Here is a 20741-nt window from a genome sequence, read left to right on the forward strand (position 1 = left end):
TCTCCTAGCACACACCTCTTCTACCCTCCTCTCTCTCTTTTTCCCCTTCTCTTCTTCATCACCACCCCCAAGCTCTTAGCTTGCCCGTTCTCTATTAACAGACTTCTTTCCAGATCAATATCTGCAGGGCTTTATCAAAAGCACCAACACACACCATTCAACCCCCCCAAGCGCGCATTTTAAGCCGTAACCTACCGATATCCGATGGGAGAACCCGAAGCCGTCAGGCATGGTGAACACAACACAGCTGCCGCGGAAGTGAATCCCGAGCAGGACGAGCCGCCGTCTATACCGCGGCCCCCGCCCATTCCCAACCCGGTCCCTCAGCGGCCTGCCCATTCGGTTCCTGTCACGGACATAGGTCTCCTCTGGCAAACCGACCTTGAAAATGGCCTCTCAAAGGCCGATGCTGCCGCCCGTCTTGAACGGGACGGGCCTAATCGTATCGAGGGCGCAAAGGGCCTATCCATTTGGGAGATTGTCATGAGACAAATCTCCAACAGTCTGACCTTGGTTCTTGTCATCGTCATGATTCTGTCCTTTGCTATCCAAGATTACATTGAAGGAGGTGTTATCACCGCCGTTATCCTTCTTAACATCGTCGTGGGGTAAGTTGCGTCGCCTGCCTTTACCTTGTTCCCTCGCACTTGTATATGCCTGTTTCCCTCTGCTTCCTCGTGCTTGGCCAACCGATTTCATAATTGTCTTGAGTCGTTGCAATGCACGACTGGCCTGGCTGCCGTACCGCGGCGCGTGGCTGGGCTGGGTTGGGTGAATGCTGACCGCTCCCGTGGTGCCGCACTCAATGTACCCTGCCCGTGAGGTTCTTGGCAAAGTGGCTCGTCCTCTACCCCTGCCACCGAGCCAACTCGGTCTCGCACACATTTCCCTGTCTTAGCACTGAGTTCGTTTAGTGCTCATGGCTGACATCTCTCCAGCTTTGTCCAGGACTACAATGCCGAGCAGACTATCCAGAGTCTGTACGCGCTGTCCGCCCCGACGTGCAAGGTCGTCCGCGACGGAATCGCGGAGACCATCAAAGCCGAGACTCTGGTCAAGGGTGATCTTGTCATGATCGCTGTCGGTGATGTCGTCCCAGCAGACCTTCGTCTCCTCGAGGGAATTAACCTCTCCATCGACGAGGCCCTCCTCACCGGCGAGTCGCTGCCCATCAGCAAGCACCCAGAGGCACTCTTCGAGGAGGCTGATATCCCCCTCGGCGACCGCATCAACATGGTTTACTCAGCTACCACCGTCACTCGAGGACGCGCTCGCGGTATCGTCACCACCACTGGTATGGAAACCGAGGTCGGCAAGATCGCCATGATGCTTCGAACTACTCGTAAGAGAGACGAGAATGCCTCACTTCCCGCCCGTGCTCTCGCGCGTTCCAAGGCTGCCATGAAGAGCATCCTGGGTCTCGAGGGCACCCCTCTTCAGGTCAAGCTTAGCAAGTTCGCTCTTCTGCTCTTCGGTCTGGCTATCCTGTTGGCCATCATCGTCTTCGCGGTCAGCAAGTTCGACATTGATGATCAGGTTCTCATTTACGGTATCTGCGTCGGTGTCGCCGTCATTCCCGAGTCCCTTATTGCCGTCCTCACCATCACTATGGCTGTTGGTACCAAAGCAATGGCGTCTGGAAACGTCATTGTTCGCAAGCTCTCCTCTCTCGAAGCCGTTGGTGGTGTCACCAACATCTGCTCCGACAAGACAGGTACGCTCACGCAGGGACGAATGATTACCAGAAAGATCTGGCTGGCCGAAGATACGACCGCCATTATAGAGGGCACTACAGACCCCTACGACCCTACCAGCGGCAAAGTGCGTTGGCCTGGATCGACCGCATCAAGCTCGGGCTCTAGTGGAGCATCGACTCCAACGGTCGAGAAGTCTGACGACACTATCATCTCTTCGTCCTTTGGCGCCTTCCTCAAGGCTATTGCCCTGTGCAACAACTCCGCTGTTACCGATGGCAAGGCCTCGACCGATACCGAGTCTATGACTACTGCTACTGAGGTACCAGTTTCTTGGACCGCCATCGGTGAGCCTACCGAGATTGCCCTTCAGGTCTTCGCTATGCGATACGGAAAAGGAAAGGCCGACCTCATCTCGTCTGAAAAGACCAAGATGTTGTACGAATTCCCCTTTGACTCCACTTGCAAGCTCATGAGTGTCGTCTACGAGTTCCCTGGCGCTCCCCGCCAGGTGTTTACCAAGGGTGCAGTCGAAGTCATGGTCGAGAGGTTGGCCGAATCGGACGACGTCAAGCAGAGGATCGCGGCCAAGGCTGACGAGCTGGCCTCAGAGGGTCTCAGAGTTCTCTGCGTTGCTCAACGATTCCTTGAAGACGCTGATAACGCTAGCGAGAGAAACGAAACGGAGTGCAAGCTCCGCTTCCTAGGTCTTGCTGGCCTGTACGACCCCCCTCGTGTCGAGACTCTCGGAGCCGTCAAGAAGTGCAACACGGCTGGTATCTCAGTTCACATGGTCACCGGAGATCACATTAAGACTGCTACTGCCATTGCTCATGAGGTCGGGATCCTGCGTGGCGGCGAGCCATCCACTGCAGTCATGGCCGCTGGACAATTCGACGCCATGACCGACGCCGAAGTTGACGCTCTTGAAGCCCTTCCTCTTGTGGTCGCTCGATGCAGCCCTATGACCAAGGTTAGAATGCTCGAGGCCATGCATCGTCGCAAGGCTTACTGCATTATGACTGGTGACGGTGTCAACGATTCGCCTGCTCTCAAGAAAGCTGATGTTGGTATTGCCATGGGCAAGAGAGGCAGTGACGTTTCCAAAGAGGCAGCGGACATGGTTCTCACCGATGACAACTTTGCTTCCATCGTCACCGCCATTAAGGAAGGTCGCCGCTTGTTTGACAACATCCAGAAGGTTGGTCCTCCACGCATGTATTCGTTCGAGACACTTTTCTAACCAGGCTTGCAGTTTTTGCTCCATCTCTTGATCTCCAATATCTCCCAGGTCATCCTTCTCCTTATTGGTCTCTCTTTCAAGGACAGAAGTGGCACCTCCATCTTCCCTCTGTCTCCTTTGGAGATTCTATGGGTCAACCTTATCACTTCCTCATTCCTGGCTATCGGTCTTGGTCTGGAGGAGGCTCAACCCGATATCCTCCTGCGTGCCCCCCACAGTCTCCGCGTCGGTGTCTTCACCTGGGACTTGATCCGCGACAAGATGATTTACGGTTTCTTTATGGGCTCGCTCTGCTTGGCCGCGTTTACTTCCGTTGCGTACGGACCAGGCGCGGGTGATCTCGGCAGCCACTGCAACGACGGCTGGAACGAAACCTGTGGCGTTGTCTTCAGGGCCCGATCCACCGTTTACGCCACCTTGAGCTTCCTGCTCTTGGTCACTGCCTGGGAGGTCAAGCACTTCCAGCGCAGCTTGTTCAACATGAACCCTGAGTTGTGGACTGGTCCCACAGCCGTATTCAAGACCGTCTTCAAGAACCGCTTCTTGTTCTGGGCCGTCGCCGGCGGCTTCATCATGACTTTCCCCGTCATCTATCTCCCTGTCGTCAACCGCGCTGTCTTCAAGCACGGCATGATTACCTGGGAGTGGGGTATTGTGGTTGCCTGCCTCGTCGTTTACATTGCTCTCATTGAAACCTGGAAGGCTGTGAAGCGTCACATGGGTCTCGGCATGATTGCACGCAGTTCCGAAGGACAGGTTTAGTCCGCGCTCTAGATTGGACAAAATTCTGTTGCAAAGCAGATGTCTCTGCACAGGCTTAAGTAAAATGGACGGGAAGTTTCCTGGTAGTCGGCGCCTCGGTGCGGAGTATTGGCTGGATTGATATCGGATCCAACATCGGTAATGGGAATCAGGCAGAATGGGGCTATTCAACATGAGTCTGGCAGGCTTTCGGGCTTTGGTGATACGTTTGCTTTCGTCACACTCTTTTAGTATCCTTTCTATCAGGCTTTGGCTGTTGAGGATTTACTCCGGCCCAAAATGCCACGGAATAAAATGAACTCGATCTTCCGAGCTCAACCCACAGCATAGAATTTCCCTTGTGCCACAATGTGCTCATGTTCAATGCACCCTTGATGATCTGTCTACTTTTTGACAGCACCAGCTTCCCTCCCGTCCTGCTCAACCTTCTTCTTATACTCAACCCAATCATCACTCCTCGGAAACGGCGCATCCGGCACCTCGACTACCAAAAAAGCACAAAGCGGCTCCCACCCGTCTCCAGGCTTATACTCGAGAAACTTTCGCCCCTCAGTCTGTAACGCCCTCACCTCCTCGTGATGTCTCTGAAAATACGCCTCTCCATTCTTCTCAAAGTTGTTGTCCCAGCAGATAGAGTGGTACGCGTCCGCCAACCCCTTCATCGGCGATTTCTTTTGGTGTTTGTCCCGGTGGAGGTGTGCGTGGATCAGGGTATCGCGCATCGAGGACGCCCAGGAGTCGAAGGAGCGAGTGGTTAGGATTATCGGGGCTGTTGGGTATGCTTCTGAGAGGGCGGTTGGAAAGAGGGAGGGGGGGAAGTCGGAGACTGCGGCGTAGGGGGAGAGGAGGGCGGCCCATTGGGATTTTGACCAGGGGCTTTTAGGGTTGGAGATGGGGAGATTGTCGTTTATGGCGGCGATCCAGAGGTCTTGGTGGGTGTTTTTGGCGACTTCGCGCATGTGGTAGACGGGGGCGATGGAGAGGATTGCGAGGGCGTCGGCGAGGGCTGGGGGGCGTTAGAGTGATGTATATGGGGATGGGTGATTGGGGATACATTGTGTGCCTGTTCTGGGAAGACCCAGGACGATGACTTTCATTTCGGACATGTTTGGCAGGTTGGAAGTATATCCTGTTCGAAGTGTACGATATCCCATTCATCAATCATTCCGTGAGTGAGCTGACTACGACGATTTAAAGGGGTTGAACTGCGATATGGACCGAGGACTGTGTTCTGGCCTTTGGCTTTGCAATGCTTTGTGCTATCTGGACTTGAATCTGGACTCGATATGGAGGATTGACTGTGTCCGAGATGTTCCGCGATAGAGGATCACGGGGCTGGCCCGGATAGGAAGCTAAATCGGAGCGGGTCGGATCGGAGATGCTGCGAGGATTCGGGGCCCGGTCAAGGTTCCATTTTTACGGGATCTCGGCCGGCGTCATTCCCGATTTTGTCCGCTGGCAGATTACATCACTTCAAAAAAGCGCCTTAACTGCGCGTGACACACAGAAAAATTTGAGAATTTCTGAGGAAAGGATAGATTATGATCTCTGCGGAAAGAGCAGTCAGTTTTGGAGGAGCCGCTGAGGTACTCGATCTCGGGTGCTCGACTGGGCGCGGAGTGAACTTTGGCCATTGCTGGTTAAAAGCTCAGCAAACGAAAAGACCCGGATAAAATCATTGCCGTGTTCTTGAAACAAACAACTGTTTGTAATTGTAGAGTAGGCTTTGTTTTCGGTGATTGACCATGGGCCTAGACCACGTACATGTACTTACTTTTCAAGCACGAGCTTTGTCTCTGTTGCCTTGTGGGAATAGTATAAATAGGTTGTACGCAGTCTACGAAGCGACACAGCAAGCATGCGCGTGCAAGCAACAGCTGCCTAGATGGGGTCTCTTCGGCCATGCCTGTGATGGGAGCTATCTGGGCCCGTTAGCTAGTGTCAACAGTGAGAAGCGAACAACAGCTAGCCAGCCAAGCCTTTACCAGTCAACCGTTATCGTTGTCTCGGCGCCACCGCTACCAGTGTATTCAACTTCTAATACGTGCGAGAAGTCAGATATTGTCGGTTAATCGAAAAGGGTGTCTACTGCTTATGATCGTACGCTACGGCATATTACGGAGACAGCTTACCACAGAGTGAGTTGATATTGCTATGTCTTTCTCCGCACTGCGCAATTCGAGATTTTAGTCTCAACGTCCAACGGCGGGTTGTTGTCTCAAAGTTCTGTATTTTTTCTCTGCTTCTTTGTTTTATAGTATTTGAATCTCTGCATTTGGCCATAGATTGGGAACAATATAGTAAAAAAAGAAACCAGAAAGCCACATATGCAAGAACGAGTGTGATGGGACGATGGCCACGATATCGATGAACTACTCCACTTCCACCACCATGCGGATTTGTAATTGATTCTCTTATTCAGCCATGAGAATGAGATCCAGACTATGATCAAAGTAGAACAAGAACAAATTCCCTGGATATGGCAGCTTAGGTTAGCAAACGGTGGTCAGGTACAGTCCTCCGTCGTAAAGAAAAGTCTAAGATAGTCTTATCCGAGACTGTTAAGAAAGTTCAAAGCTTGATTAAGATGAAAGAATCAAAACACTCCCATATTCAGAGTGGCTGAGCCCTCTACTGGAAGTTTGGTTTGTTTTCAACATTCGCTTGTTGAAGTCACGCTATTCCTTGATACCAAAGAGTAGTGCTAGGGATCTACTCAGATACAATCAAGATTCAAGGTTCAATTCATGTAAGCTTTCCGAATACGAATCTCAGACCAACGGTTCGCCCCTCCATTAGCTAACTTTACCCCTTTCGTCATCCGCCCATCGCGATTTGCCTTTCGGTCCTGCAGGCTGCGTTCATCTTTACTCACCAACACGAACTCTACCAACGAAGTTGGCCCCCATGCCGGACCCTCTGCAGAGTAAATACCCCCAAGGGTCCGTCTGTAAGAGTAGGGAGTTTTTCTTAACTGGAGTGGGCAGAGTTTGGAGTTTGTCGATTGACGGGTTGAGTTCCTCGTGATCTTTTCCATACCATCCCCAGTTGGCGCTAGACTGTATCACTTTGGCTTTGCGAAGCGCGATTGGAATTATTATAATGCTGCATCGCCATAAAAGATTTGTCGGACTGCATCTTACAACATCAAGCAGAAAGAAACGGTGGTGTGGGTGACTTGGGAGCTCGGCTGGTTTTATCTACCCATTTCTACCTTCCGTTCGCCGGAAGCCATACCAATCACTCATTCCATCACGTAATCTACCGAGGCGTTGTTCGCCACTGGTAAAAGTGTGATGAACCACTTCCCCTCCAATCAGCACGCATCACAGAATAAGCTTATTCAATGAGGAGCGAATCGCATTCGAAATGAATGTCTTGAGGTCAAAGCAGATATCTCGTCACCTACTTATTTCTCCAGTCTTCTCCGCATGTGTGCCACGAATAATAATTTCATTCCCTGAAAACCATCTGCCGAATACCCTATAACTCCGCTCGTGCCTCTGAAGAAGTGATGCAGCTTCAAAGCGCGATAGGGGTTTATTGATATCGGGGCCTCTTGTGTGTGAGTCTCATCTGGCCAGTGACGACTTGCAAGACAAGCTCCAAATATCCATTCTGGGAAGTAATCGGCTTAGGAAAATACCAAGAGGAAAAGGCCATCAGCGAAACCTTCTTGGTCAGGCAAGGAGATTGTGAGATGATGCAGCTCAGAGTCTCCCGTGCAGAGTCAACCCTCTTGGGAGAATGGGGACCGGACTACCAAGGGTCCGGATTTTGAGACCATGAGCTACACCGGACTCTCAGTACAGTGACATTTCAGACCGAGAAGGTTCTGGGGGAATCGGATGTGACGAATCCGCGGTCCAAGCCAACCAGCCTCGGTGGTTCGCCATTCTTGGTCCAGGCTCGTGAACCAGCCAACTCGGGGGCACAGCGCGCCGCCGTATACTGTTTGAAAACATCGGACATCGAACGAGGGTTGGACATCGAGTGAGAGGTGCCAGATGTCTCGCACGTATCCCCCCTCCCGCTCCGAAGACCACCAGGTGGTCCACGATCACTTGGCCCCTGGCATCCACAAATCCTATTGTGCCATCCGACGAACTGACCCAAGGGAGGGACCATTTGATGCCACCACCACAACAATGACAGATTCAGTCATTCATGTCGATGTCGGGATAGCCCATCCTCAGCCACCCCCGTCCCAGAAACAAATTGGCGACAGGGTTGCAGCTCCAGAGTCCTAGCCAGGCGCATAGCCGCGCCTGGCACGGACCTCTGCAGAGCAAACCTGCGCCGAAGTGGCATATGGCAGACATTTGTCAACTGTGTCACTGTCTCGGATAGGCACAGGATGCTGAGTCGAATCCGAATGCGCGGCTTTCGATTGCTTGGCACTGGCAGAAATCGTTGCCACGCTCATTGGGAGATTGGGTGCTAAGACGTCGTGGAGGCTCTCATCGAGACGTGAACGCACGATGACATTCCTCGCCGCACTAGCGGCTGCCAGAGAAACAAGAATCTGTGAGATGTTTGTATGGCGCTACTCCGCCGTGCTAGGCACTAGAGGCAACTGACACGCATACCGCTAACATTTTATGTGCAGGCGGAACACCCCGAGGTGCTGCTGTGTGCTAGCGTTCCCGCACCAGTTTCCTGAAGTTCTGCAGGAGTGAAGTCTACTCAGTCTGCGCCACTGATCAGTCTACTGAAGTTTTGAACCATTAAGTAAGCTTATTGCGTTAGTCTGGAGAGTAATTGCGGGCCGAGAGGCGTGACAGTTTGCAGTACGTTTGCCAAGACCGCGGGTCTGATATCGAAATCTAAGCCCTCAGTGCTACCTCGGGAGCCTTCATAGCTGTCGAGCAGAAACATTTGATATGAGCTCTTGACAAATTGAAGGGAAAGAAAGTAATGATTCGTGCCATCTGAAATGCTTCGGCAGGTATCGCAGCTTGCCGCGATCGCAATATGGTCTAGGCGGTGCGATTCGTGAACGCAAACACCATGGGGAATGAGCAGTACCGCTGCCGGAGGATGAAAATAGAAGGGATCTCCCTTTCTCGTTCAGGGTTGCCATGCAGACTCATTGTAAAAATCTGTCACTGCTGCCCGGGTCGAGAGACTGACGCTTCTAGCTAGGGTCCGTGAATCCACATTTCGTTTCGTCTGACCGCGAAAGCCGTGATCTTTGGTCGACGGCCGAACCACGCTGCATGGCGTGCCGTCTGCGCGCGTTTCAAGGGTTCATCCTCGGCCGTGACTACACCCAGCCGGATGAGGCTCCCGCGGCGCCAATTGCAACAGCTTAGGCAAGTACTGACAGGTTCTGACGATGCTAACTGTGAGAGGAGTTGGTTTTGCGTACCGCAGGTCTAGGTACTGGGGATACAGGCTGATGAGTCGTACGGTAATTGATGTCTCTTGGACTGAGACTGCAATGGCTCGGATGAAGTCTCGGTGACTGAAAGGCAAAGGCCAAGTTGACTTGTTGTCAATGTCTCGAAGCTGGTATATTAAGACGGTGGATCTCCTGGTGTAGCTCAGGTTTTCCTTCCATCTCATCAGCATCCAGCCTTCTCAGCTTCCAACAATCTTCCAACACCATTCCAAAGAATTTTTAATCTTCGATTCAATCCAAATAAAGCCTTTGCTCACCAAATACCAATCAAAATGCACTTCACCAACGTCTTCGTCCAGGCCCTGCTTGCCGGCTCTGCCGTTGCAGCTCCCGCTTCTCTCGCCAGCAAGCGTCAACTTCAGCCCATCCAGGCTGCCTTGACCAGCGTCCAGGACTCTCTTACCGGGCTCGACACCGCTGTCAAGGTACGAAAAGAAGACTTGAACATTGTTCAGTGACCGAAGCTAATCCCTTCTTGCATAGGCTCTCAACGCTGCGGATCCCAACACCGCCGCTAACCTGCTTGATGCCTCCAACAAGGTCCAGACCTCGCTGAAGCAGGGTACCACGCAAATTCAGGGCGCCCAGGAGCTCTCCCTCACCGATGCCCTCACCCTCCAGCAGTCAGCCGGTGGCCTGACCACCGCTGTCCAGACCTCTGTCGATGACTTGGTCGCCAAGAAGCCCGAGCTTGACAAGCTTGGCGCCACTTCCATCGCCGTTGACCAGCTCAAGCAGCAGAAGGCGACTGCTGGGGACTTCAGCAGTGCGATCGTTTCCAAGGTCCCAGCCATCGGCCAGGGTATTGCTCAGCAGTCTGTTGACCAGGTCACTCAGTCCCTGGATGGTGGTATTCAGAAGCTCGGCGGTGATGCCGCTGGTGGTGCCGCGCCTGCTGCTCCTGCTGCCCCCGCTGCCCCTGCCGCTCCCGCGGCTCCCGCTGGCGCACAGGAACAGTTCCACGCTGAGGTCATGGCCTAAGCAGCGCGGTATTTGGGGGAGGAAGATGGTATAGGATCCATTGATGGAGATCTGATGATTATATGAAGTTATTAGCGAGTTTCCTTTTGTGTAGTGTATTGATAGCTGGAGACAGAATGGCTAGCTGAGCTGCCGGAGCAGCTGCGCTGCACAGTCTGTTCTGTTCAATTGAACTGGAATTCTCACAACTTTCAGCCCAAATGCATATCCTAATGAGTGACTTTGAGTTTGAAACTACAGTTGGCAGGACCCCAACTAGATGATAGGTGTATGCTGCTAGAATTTCCTTTCAGGACCAAGAATCCCATGCTTTACTTTTGACATCGAAATCATTCAGACTCGCTAAAGTCTCTCAATAATGGGCCGTCCCGATCCGAGCTCATTGACTCGCTAATCGAACCCTTTCGACCTTGAGAACCTCGAGGGTGGTCCATGCCAAAGACAATTTCCACCATCAATGCGACGGTCGTTGATAGTGGATGACTGTGCCTGACCGGTATCGCAGTCCTGATCGTTACCAAGATATCTCCAACCCAGCTTGCTCGACTGGGTGGAAACCTTTTGTTGAGCTGGGTAACGACATCAACGCCGTCTCGTACATTCCAATTTGGCAATACGCGGCATGCTCGAGGCCAGTCTCCCAAGGCGCCTTTGTAGTCCAATGCCGCTTCGACGTAGATCCCAATGTATTTGCCGTTGCCAAGTCTGGAGCCCCTTTCCTCAAAGACAAGCAGGCCGCGACTATTCCCATCGGTGATCTTTTGGTCAAGCATGGCCATCATACTCGTTTGTTCGTCCAGCGCTTCGGGGGGGTCTGCTGCGTAAAGACGATAGCCGGAAAGGCCACGCGGGAACGTGATGAAGCAAGAGACCTTGGCAGCCTTCCCTGTCATTTGCTTGGAGGGTCCAAAAACCCACCTCGAGAGAACTTCCCGGTCCAGCTGGGAAAGCATGGAGATCATAATGTTCGTCAGTTTTTCGGGTTGAAAATCCGAGGACCAATTATCGAGACGAGCGGCGTTTTCTTCATACCATGGAAGAAGGGATTTTATTGAAGCCGTAGGCAAACTTAGCGATATCCACGGTGCAGGCAGGGATACTCGAGTGTACTTTCGGCAGTGAAGGCCCATGTGAGATGATAAAGGTAGGCAAACGGAGCTACTAGTGTACTCCTCAACCGTGTTGCAGTTCAAGACCCCCAGAACGAAATTAGGTGACAAGGTTTGGATCAGTGGCAACGATATTGAAAGGCCGGCATTGGTCATTGTATAAAACGGCGGTATCGTTGCCATTTGAGCTGCCAAACGGAACCAGCGGCTGACATTTGTTGAATTAGCGAACAGCGAAGGAGACGTAGCCAAGGGTGCTGTCATGCACAGGGTCGGCATGTCGTAGACAAAGATGCTCTGGTCATCTGTTTTTCTGATTATCTCCTCTTGCAGCCTTATGAAAGCCTTGCCGCCCTCTCCGTAGAGGAGCGGCATGTTGACATCGAAGAGACCGAGGAGACAATATGCTTGGTCTTCGAGGCGAGTTGTAACACGACCGGCGGCCCAAGACATGATTTTGGCAATACTGAACTCAGAGGGGGATGCTTCACCTAACAGACACTTTGTATCAATTCCGGTTGCTCGGTGTATTGCTTCAAGTAAACTTTGCTTCGTTCCAATGAATCCCCAATCGTTAGCATAGAAGTTAATGTGGCGAGGGGCAATCAGCTCTTGCAAAGTCCAGCCACGAGTAAACCATTTGCTATTCAGGAATTGACTGTCCAGATCGCGATGACCCGTGGTCCTCCTTGAGACTGATACGTCGGCCATATAAACATAACAAAAAGCTGCCTCTTGGTACCAGGCACACATGGAGTTGATAGCCTCAGATAACTCGGCGGAGCTGCGCTTGTCGATGCAGTTGGTGTCTACCCAAGCGTGGGTGAACCCGTCCTGCGAGGCCAGCTGGCAGAACGATTTGATCTTAAGGAAGCCTTTCTTTCCTATCCTAGTCTCATGGTGATTCCATTCTTGGAACGATACTTCCCCATTCTCCCAGGTATGGGAAAGAATGGCGTATGATGGGGTGCGGGCATAGTCAATAAACTCCTCAAGCTCCAGTGTTGCCGTATTGATCAGACGCATGGTTGGACAGATGGTGACAAATGTAGCTCATCTCCAGATAGTGAGAAGGCCACCAGGAGCTTCACGGCGAAGAAGTGAGGTGTGTTTGGGATGAGGGGTATCCCAGGCATCCAGTAAGTTGGGAGAGCCTAATCACTTGGCAGCTATGGTGAGATGACTAAGCGGCAAGAACATTTCATCTTATCTCTCTAGGAAAGTCCTTACCTTCTATTTGTGCAGTGCTCTCATTGCATGATGTCAAATGTACTCGAAGGAAACACCAGCCAACGTCCCTTTCCGCGTGTTGACGGCCACCTCCGCCGTTGATCGGGCAAGTTCCCAAGATTGACCTTCCAGAGCCGGTACGACCGACCTGGTCGTGCCCGAATCAGCTCTCACGTGCCTAGGCTGGGGGAAGATGGAAGCTTCTCAGGTTTGCCACAGGATTCATCCTGACATCATCCCTGGTTCCCCGGCGGAGCCTCTGCTCCTAGCCCCCCGAATGTCACCACCCGACGTCTCTCGCCCAATAAATGAAGCTTCGGATCTTCCATTTGCCTTCTTTTAGCCGTGGGTCCTCCTTCATCGGTTTGGTGCGATCAGTGCGACTTTCCGTTGGAAGTCCCGGAAGGTCATGATCGTCTCCCTCTGGAGTCTTGGCGACGTGATGTATTGCTATCTATTTTGATATATTATTCAACTACGGATAACCTCATGGAATTCACAATGTTCATCTTTTCTTCGCAAAATCTTTCTCCAAAGGCATTACATTCTATTTTCGCTTCGTAGAAGTCTACGATCTCGCTGGCTTCTGACAGCAATGAATGAGAAAGCAGCTCCTGGGGCCGACAATCCCCCCTGATCCGAGGCATCCGCGCCCCAGTGATGTCAACACCGAACATCATCCTCCTCATCGAAATGATCCTACAGCGTTTGGTCGCCATAGCTTACAGATCATTCAACCGCAGAAGCCAGCTTCTACGCTACATGAGCTACGTGAGGATAGTCGACGACAACATGAAAATAATTCCGACACAAGAGATGGAGACGTCCTTGGTGAGAAAAGGTCGCGAGCGGTGCATCATCTACCAGATATCGACACATCACGGCGCCCAGCATCAGCACCACACAACCAACCTTCATCCCCACGATCCCCAAAGAAGCGCATCACCAGACCAAGTCATGACTTTGACCGCCGCTACGACGGCCCCTTCAGCCGTCCAAGCCTCGCCATGACCCGGCGAAGCTCCCTCTCACCCACGCGAACGTCAACGGACCCAAACACACCCCACACCGGCGAAGCCCCCGGTACGGCCGGGGCACCCCCCCGAACCCTCCCGGCCTTCCAACCAAATCCGCCACCTCTAAACTACACCCTCCGCACCCGCAAGATAGCAATCGCCCTCTTCTGGACTCTCATCCTCTTCGACTCCATCGCCATGCCGATAGCGCTCTACTTTGGCCTCTGGTACGGCGTTGGCCCGGGGACGAACACGCTCACCGAAAAGAAAGAAAAACTCTCCCCCAACGCCGTCTTCTCCATCGTCACCGCGGCTGTCGGCGGCGCCAGCATCGTGGAGTACTTTGTCCGCTTCTGGCGGCTTTGGCGTAAAGGGAGTACGTGTCGTGTCATCGGGGCGCATAGGTGGTACCTCGATTGGTTTCACTGGAACTTTTCCTTTGCATGGATCATCATCATGATTGAACTCATCGTGTAAGTGCCCCGCCCTCCCGTTCATATGTGATAGGCACTCCAAATCACACATTATTGACACCATCCAAGAGGCACCGTCCCAAGAAATCCCCCAATCCGCCTCCTCTCCATGCCCGTCCCAACAATGCTCCTCGTCTTCGGCACCCAACTCCTCCTAATCGACGCCCTCCGCGCCCTCCACCTCCCCTCCCCTCTCCGCATCTCCTCCGTGCCCCGCAGAGCCCAGCTCCGACCGGGCATCTACTCCCTCATCGAAGACGTCTGCGCCGTCGACGGGTCCGGCGGCACCGATTTCCGCGTCGCGCTTGATAGGCGCTACGAGGCGAGCCACGTTTTTCGCGCGATGCTGAGGCGGTTGGGTGCGTTTTGGGCTGTTGGCGCCGAGGGGTGTGCTGTGCTTTGTACGGCGTTGATTTTTACGCTGGATGGGGAGGTTGCGTATGTTGTTGGGTGGTCGTTGCCGTTTGTGTGGGCTGGTGTCTGGACGGTTGCGACGTTTTGGTATGTGAAGAGAGAGTTGAGGAGAGAGGCGAAGGCTTGGAGTGAGGAGGTTGCGAGGAAGGGTGTCGCGGGGTCTTCGTCCATGGCGTCGGTCTGATAGGATCTGATCCGTCACATCCTTGGTTCCTACAGACAAACAATGGAAATCGCAAATCACGTACATGGAGAGTAGCCGAATAACGAATGCTTGGAGATTTATCTTGATTTTGACTCTCGTCCATGTCTATGCTTCCTTGGGGACCTCCCCTCACCAACCCAAAACGCCTCGTTCACGGCTTGATTCCTCTGAGACGCCGTTTGCTTCCCCTCCAAGCAATACATACATGCAAAGGTCTATTCCTCGAGACCATCTCAAAAAAGAACCGTATAATACAGAAACGGAAATCAATCGTCCAATTACACAAAGGTGCCGCCTCTTCGACACACACGCAAACAGACAGCCTACCGCTTCCGTGTGTCGCGACCCTTCTTTTTACTCTTCTTTTTATCCTTGGGCAGGTCTAGCGCCGTGCCCTTGAGCTGCTCCGACATCGTCCGGAGCATGTACTCGTCCACATTATATATTCTCTCGCCCCACGCGTTGTGTTCAATCTCTACCGTCTCATCCGGGGCGACGGATTCAGAGAATCGGCCTAGGCCAGAGGGTCCGGGGCCGCCGCCTGACTGGCCGGCAACGTCCTCTCGCGGCGTGCCTTGGCGGGTGCTAGAGGCGCCAGAAGGTGCGCCACTCTTCTCGTTGAACTCGGCGTCATCGTCTTGTATTTCCCTCTCGGCTGCCTTGGCGGCTTCCACGTCTTCCTGGTCTTCGGCCTGCTTAAGGTCCTCGGCCACGGTTCTCGACGGTCCACTGTCTCCTCCACCCAGAAGGCGGTCCATGGCGGCGTTAGCGGCATCATCGACAAGGTCGGTCCCTTCAGTGCCAAGGACATCCCGCACGGAAAGTTTGTTGAAGTAGTCCGTGGTGAAACTACCCTCCTGAATGACCACGTCGTCCAGCATCTGCTTCTGCGACGCTTTACGAAGAATGTTGGCTTCAATCGTGTGCTCGCTGACGAGTCGGTAGATGTGTACATCTCGTGTTTGACCGATTCGATGGCATCGATCCTGGCATTGCTTGTCCATGGCTGGGTTCCAGTCTTGGTCGTAGAAGATGACGGTATCAGCCCCAGTAAGGTTGATGCCCAATCCACCGGAACGTGTAGACAAGATGAAACACAAGATGCGTGGGTCATGGTTGAACCTGTCCGTGAGGATCTGCCGCTGCTCAATCTTTGTTTGTCCATCAAGTCGAAGGTACTTGTGGCCGTGGATATTGAGGAACTGCTCAAGGATATCCAGGACCTTGGTCATTTGTGTAAAGATCAAGGCACGATGGCCGCCGGCTTGAAGCTTGCGAAGAAGCTTGTCCAAAGCTTGAAGCTTTCCACAGTCGTATTGCAACAGTCGCTTGTCTGGGAACTGGATACTGTGACGCATGCGAGACTCGTGCCATGGGTCAATGGGTGGCTGCTTGGGCATGAAAGGAGCCCACCGGACGGGGGCTGAGAGTTTGAGGTCCTCGTCCGTAAAGGCCTGAGCCGCCTTTCTTCCCAGTATCACCTCGTTCATGTCGCGAGTGATGACGGCGGGAGTGACGCATGTGAACTTTTGGATGATCGTCTGCATGGCATCGGCTCGTTCGTCAGCTGGGCGGATAACGGCACGGAGGAAGTCGGAATCCTCCGCAAACCAATTCAAGATCTGGTTAGGAACTCTTGGCTTGGGTTTCCGGGGTCTACCGTCTAATCCGAGCGTCAAGAAATCAATCAAGCGCTTGCCATAGATGGGCCGACGTTGGCCACGGAGAGCATTCAGGTACACGCTGTGCTGCAATTCCTCGAAGCGGCGCCAGCGAGCCAGGCTATCCAGATACATAATGTTCGACTCAACTGTGGAAGGGTCGAGGTTTGTACGAGCTAGATGGGCTCTGGTGTTCTGTGCCTCTCTTAGTTCCATCAGGACCCTGTGAAGGCTGAGCTGCGAAATACGCTCCGCTGTCGTGTTGGACATGTTCTCGTGCTGCGTAGGAATCATGTTGAGAACACCCAGGCTAACAATAGACATTGGCTCTACTGCAAGTAAAGATCGGTGTAGGAACTGGTCGGTCACCTGGTATTCTGCTGGAACAGATTTCTGCATTCTAAAGGAAGTCATGATGGGGCGGTCCACGAAAAGATCGGGATGGTTGCAGACTTTCCGCAACTGCATCAGACAGTTGATGATGGAAAGGTAATTGCCAGAGGACAACGTCTCCCGGGTGTCTGTGCGAGCCAAGAAGCCATCGTACAATTCGCGTTGACGCTTCGACAGGCGACAGAACTCGACGTGCTCGTACTTGGCCGGCATTTGCTTTTCGACGTCGGCCTTGAGTCTTCGTAGTAGATACGGTCGCAAGACCTTGTGCAACTTGGAAATGATCGCTCGCGCTTCCTCGTCCATCGTCTCGCGGCCGTTTTCCAGGATTTGAGACTCTGGCTTGTGAAACCAATCGTGGAACTCTTGCAAGTCTGCGAATCCACCCACACCATTTTCGGCTGGCATAAGGAAGAACAGCAGCGACCACAACTCGGTGAGGTTATTTTGAAGTGGAGTGCCTGTAAGTAGAAGCCTTGCCCGAGTATTGAAACCAAGTAGCGTCTGCCACCGCTGGGATTTGAAGTTCTTGATGTTGTGAGCCTCGTCGAGGATCATGTAGTGCCACCTCCGGCGTTTGAAGACCTGTTGGTCCTGGATGACAAGCTGGTAAGATGTGATGCAGACGTTCCATACGTCATCATTGTTCCATCCCTGCCGCTTGCGTTTCCTCTCCTCTTGAGTGCCGTAGTAAGAGAGAATCTTGAAACCAGGACACCATTTCTTGAACTCCATCTCCCAGTTGAGCATGACACTCGTTGGTACAATCACCAGATGCGGTCCCCAAACCTCATGGTGACAAGCAAGATGAGCGAGTAGGGAAATGGTCTGGATGGTTTTGCCAAGACCCATCTCATCTGCAAGAATGCCGTTGGTGTTGTTGGCATACAGTCCCGCTAGCCAGTCCAGTCCATGATGCTGATATTCACGCAGAGTACCGCGAAGTAAAAACGGGATTTGCGTCTGTTGTGAATTGGGTGTTGGTGAAGCTGACCGACTGACAATATCCTTTGCCCCTGGGGTTGCCAAAGACATTGTGTCAATATCTGAAGGCTTTGTGTCGGACGTAGGGGGCGAATGACTTTGTTCTCGACTTGGCGGGACGGTAACGATATCGGTATCAGGGGTGATATGTTTCGTTGGGACCATAGCAGTCGTAGATGGCGCTGGGGGTATTGACGCCTCTGGTTTTTTCGATGGCGCGTCTTGCATTTCCGTATCAGCAGATTCCATTGCCTCTGGTATCCCGTTGGTGGTGGCTTCTACACTCGTGACTGTCGGTTCCTTGTCCATGCCATTGACCAAGGCCTCATCCGACTTGAGCGACTGTAGGGGTATGGTGGGCTCCTTCTCGAAGGCTGCAATTTCGGCACCATCACCCTGGTCGCCAGCGCCTGGTGCCACAGTAGCTTGTACTTCTGTGTCAATCTCCATCTCATCACCGTCCAAGAAGATACCGGGATGTTGAATCAGAGACACTTCATCGTCATCTTCATCCTCCACCATCTCGCCCCTAAAGTTCGATGATGCCTCTGCTTGTGGGGATGCACCATCAGCCACCAAGGCTGCAGTGCTTTCACGTGGCTCCTTGTCATCAGGTGGCACTTCATCCTTGATCTTCTTCAACTCGGATTTCCCAAAGAGCATACCCAACAACCCAGAGGGCTCCTCGTCTCCGTCTTCCTCTTCAGACTCTTCATCCGCACCAGAGCCGTCATCGCTGTCGTCCATGTCGGTGGATCCCATGTCGTCATCCATGTCGACGGACTCATCGCTGGTCTCTTCTCCGGGGCTGGTTGCCACAACTTTTGAGTCTGCCTCGGACTCAACGCCATGAGGAAGCTTCTTTTCGGCTTGCTCGTCGGGAGGAAGTTCCGGTAGGTTGGCGTATTTGGCACGAAGCTGTTCCATAGTGAGCTTCTCGTCACCAGCATCGCCAGTGTGATCTTCGCCTGCTTCCTCCTCTTCTGAAGATGACATGACATCGTCGTCGTCATTGCCGGAGTCATCATCATCCGCGTCTACCGACATTGATTGGCTATTTTCGAGGTCGCTGTCGAGGTCGTCAAGGTCCTCGTCATTGTCGTCATCGTCGAGGTCATCTTCGTCGGATATGTCTGAGTCCGCCTGTGTTCTTCTTGCCTGCAGCTTCTGCTCTGACAGATTGACTGCCTCCTGAAGCGCAGCTTTAACCCGGCGCTGCTCCTCCGCTTCCCATTCTTGAATTCTCCGCCGATTAATCTCGTACCGAACATTCTCCCAGGTTCCAAACATGCTTTTGACAACAACTCTGTATCGCCCGATCCACACAAAGCGCGTCTCGGCCTCGAGTTCTTCTGCTGACTTTGGTTGGCGCCGGAGCCAGGCGTCCTTGCAAGCTTCGGCAATCCTCTTGGCCTGCGCCCGATGTCTTTGCTGCTCTGCTACCATTAGCTTGCGGAAGTTGGTAACAGCCTTGGCCATGTGGTCTGCATGGGCCCATTGGCGTGGTGGTTCCTCTTCCGCCTCGGGAACAAACAGGGTGCAGCGCTCTTGTGAAAGGATACCGCCAGGCTCCACGGCCTCTTCAATGCGCAAGACAATCTGAGCATCCTTCTGAGCCATCTCATCAGTGTAGCTAGGCCCCTCCTCTGGGACGTACATGCCACCATCTTCAACGGGTATTGCCTGCGCCTTTTCCCAGTACTCTTCAAAGTTGGGGCCAATTCTTAGCCTTTTGCTGACTTGTCCCGGATGTACAACGGGTAGCTCGGTCGCGCGCACACGTAACTTAATCCGCGTACGGTTCGGGCTACCCGCCGAAGTTCTCGCTACCTCATCGTCGATGGAGCTGCGACGGCCCCGCCTTGTCCGCGTTGACTGCCTAGTTGGTTGAGCAGATGGGGAAGGGCTTCGCTTGCGCGTGGATCGGGAGGTAGACTTGGTCTCGTTCGCAGTCGACTTTCGGTTGGAGGTCTTGGGCGGAGGTGGTGCGGGCTTTGCTACTGATGGTTTTCGCGAGGGAGTCTTGGACTTGGAAGTTCCGTTTGGGGTGGGCGTTGCGGCGTGGCCGTTGGTAGAAGCATACTTGTTCTTGGAGGGTGGGCTGCTGTGAAGAGCTCCTCTCGTCATTCGCTTGCCGGATGGCGGATGAAATTCGAGGGGAATGGTGTTGATTCGACCAGACTTGCGTCTGCCATTATCGATGAAAGAGGTCGGACCCTCGGCGGTGATCTTCTTCCATGGCGGGGAGATTTGTTTCTTTTTCTGGCCAGACCCAGGCGCAGATGGCGTGGAGACGCGACGTCGTTTCGAAGGGCGTTCATCATCGATGTCGGAGGAGGGCACGGGAGGGGGAGGCGAGGGCGAGGGTGTTGACGGAGATAGTGGTGATGTAGGTGATGGTGAGCGGAGGGGTAGGCCGATGAAGTCGTTGCCGTTGGGGGTCAGTTGGCCTTCGAAATCGTCGGATCCGAGGGATTCAAGAGGTGATGAGGGCGGATCGGTATCATATTGAGGTACAGTTGCGGTTTGTTCGTCGCGTTGGGAGTCGATGACCTCGTTGGTGGGTTGCGCAGGGTCGGGCGACGCGGTCTTGTTCATAATAGCAACGGGGGGCGGACGCGAGATGGGGCCGTGATCTCGACGGGGCCGGCATCTGAAGCGTCAAAATTAACGTCTATGGAATGGTGTATACTCAGAGAATCCTAGTTTCGAGTTTGAACATGATGACACGTCTTGGTGACCGGCTGCGTTGGAAAAAGGATGCAAAACCAGCGTCGCCAGCAAAAAGTTTGATGATAGATTTTTTTGCAAAGATGCAGCTCCGGCCTTGCCTGGGCTAGCCGAAAAGAGAACGTTGGTACTTGGCCTCAGACCCTCAGATTCGGGGGGCGTAGGGGCATAGAGGTCGTTCGGGTGGTGACGGCGGACGATTGATGCTGCCCTGAGGTACAGGCAGGCAGCTACACACCACTGTGACTCGAACCACCAATGAAAAGAAGAGCAGTGTTTGGGGGACTTTGCTCCCTTGAATCAACGAAATGGGTGACAGGAGTCAGGGCGATTCCATCCAACCAGAGACCCGTATTGGACCAAAGCGCCCCACATCCTTCTCTGACTGGCGCGCACCTCAAAAAAGTGACCAGCTCTGGACGTTGCGCGCCTCAGGCATACA

General features: G+C 53.2%; 4 protein-coding genes across 4 annotated transcripts; 3 read left to right on the forward strand and 1 right to left on the reverse strand.

Annotated features, from left to right (window-relative positions):
* Positions 1 to 204: 204 nt before the first annotated feature.
* On the forward strand, positions 205 to 3699 carry N0V96_004559 (uncharacterized protein; the record flags this gene model as incomplete). The annotated part of the gene is made up of 3 exons (XM_065757148.1): positions 205 to 608; positions 939 to 2895; positions 2950 to 3699. The coding sequence occupies 3 exons, from the start codon at positions 205 to 207 to the stop codon at positions 3697 to 3699; spliced, it is 3111 nt and encodes a 1036-aa protein (XP_065614361.1).
* Positions 3700 to 9375: 5676 nt separating this feature from the next.
* On the forward strand, positions 9376 to 10084 carry N0V96_004560 (uncharacterized protein; the record flags this gene model as incomplete). The annotated part of the gene is made up of 2 exons (XM_053188626.1): positions 9376 to 9528; positions 9587 to 10084. The coding sequence occupies 2 exons, from the start codon at positions 9376 to 9378 to the stop codon at positions 10082 to 10084; spliced, it is 651 nt and encodes a 216-aa protein (XP_053054588.1).
* A 3553-nt stretch (positions 10085 to 13637) lies between these two features.
* N0V96_004561 (uncharacterized protein) lies at positions 13638 to 14510 on the forward strand (the record flags this gene model as incomplete). The annotated part of the gene is made up of 2 exons (XM_065757149.1): positions 13638 to 13912; positions 13997 to 14510. The coding sequence occupies 2 exons, from the start codon at positions 13638 to 13640 to the stop codon at positions 14508 to 14510; spliced, it is 789 nt and encodes a 262-aa protein (XP_065614362.1).
* Positions 14511 to 14854: 344 nt separating this feature from the next.
* SWR1 (swr1 complex component) lies at positions 14855 to 20167 on the reverse strand (the record flags this gene model as incomplete). The annotated part of the gene is made up of 1 exon (XM_053188628.2): positions 14855 to 20167. One exon carries the CDS (start codon positions 20165 to 20167, stop codon positions 14855 to 14857), a length of 5313 nt encoding a protein of 1770 aa, XP_053054590.2.
* Positions 20168 to 20741: the final 574 nt, after the last annotated feature.

This window comes from Colletotrichum fioriniae (genome assembly GCF_027942845.1).
Source record: "Colletotrichum fioriniae strain IMI 355084 chromosome Unknown scaffold_4, whole genome shotgun sequence".
NCBI classification, from domain to species: Eukaryota; Fungi; Ascomycota; class Sordariomycetes; order Glomerellales; family Glomerellaceae; genus Colletotrichum; species Colletotrichum fioriniae.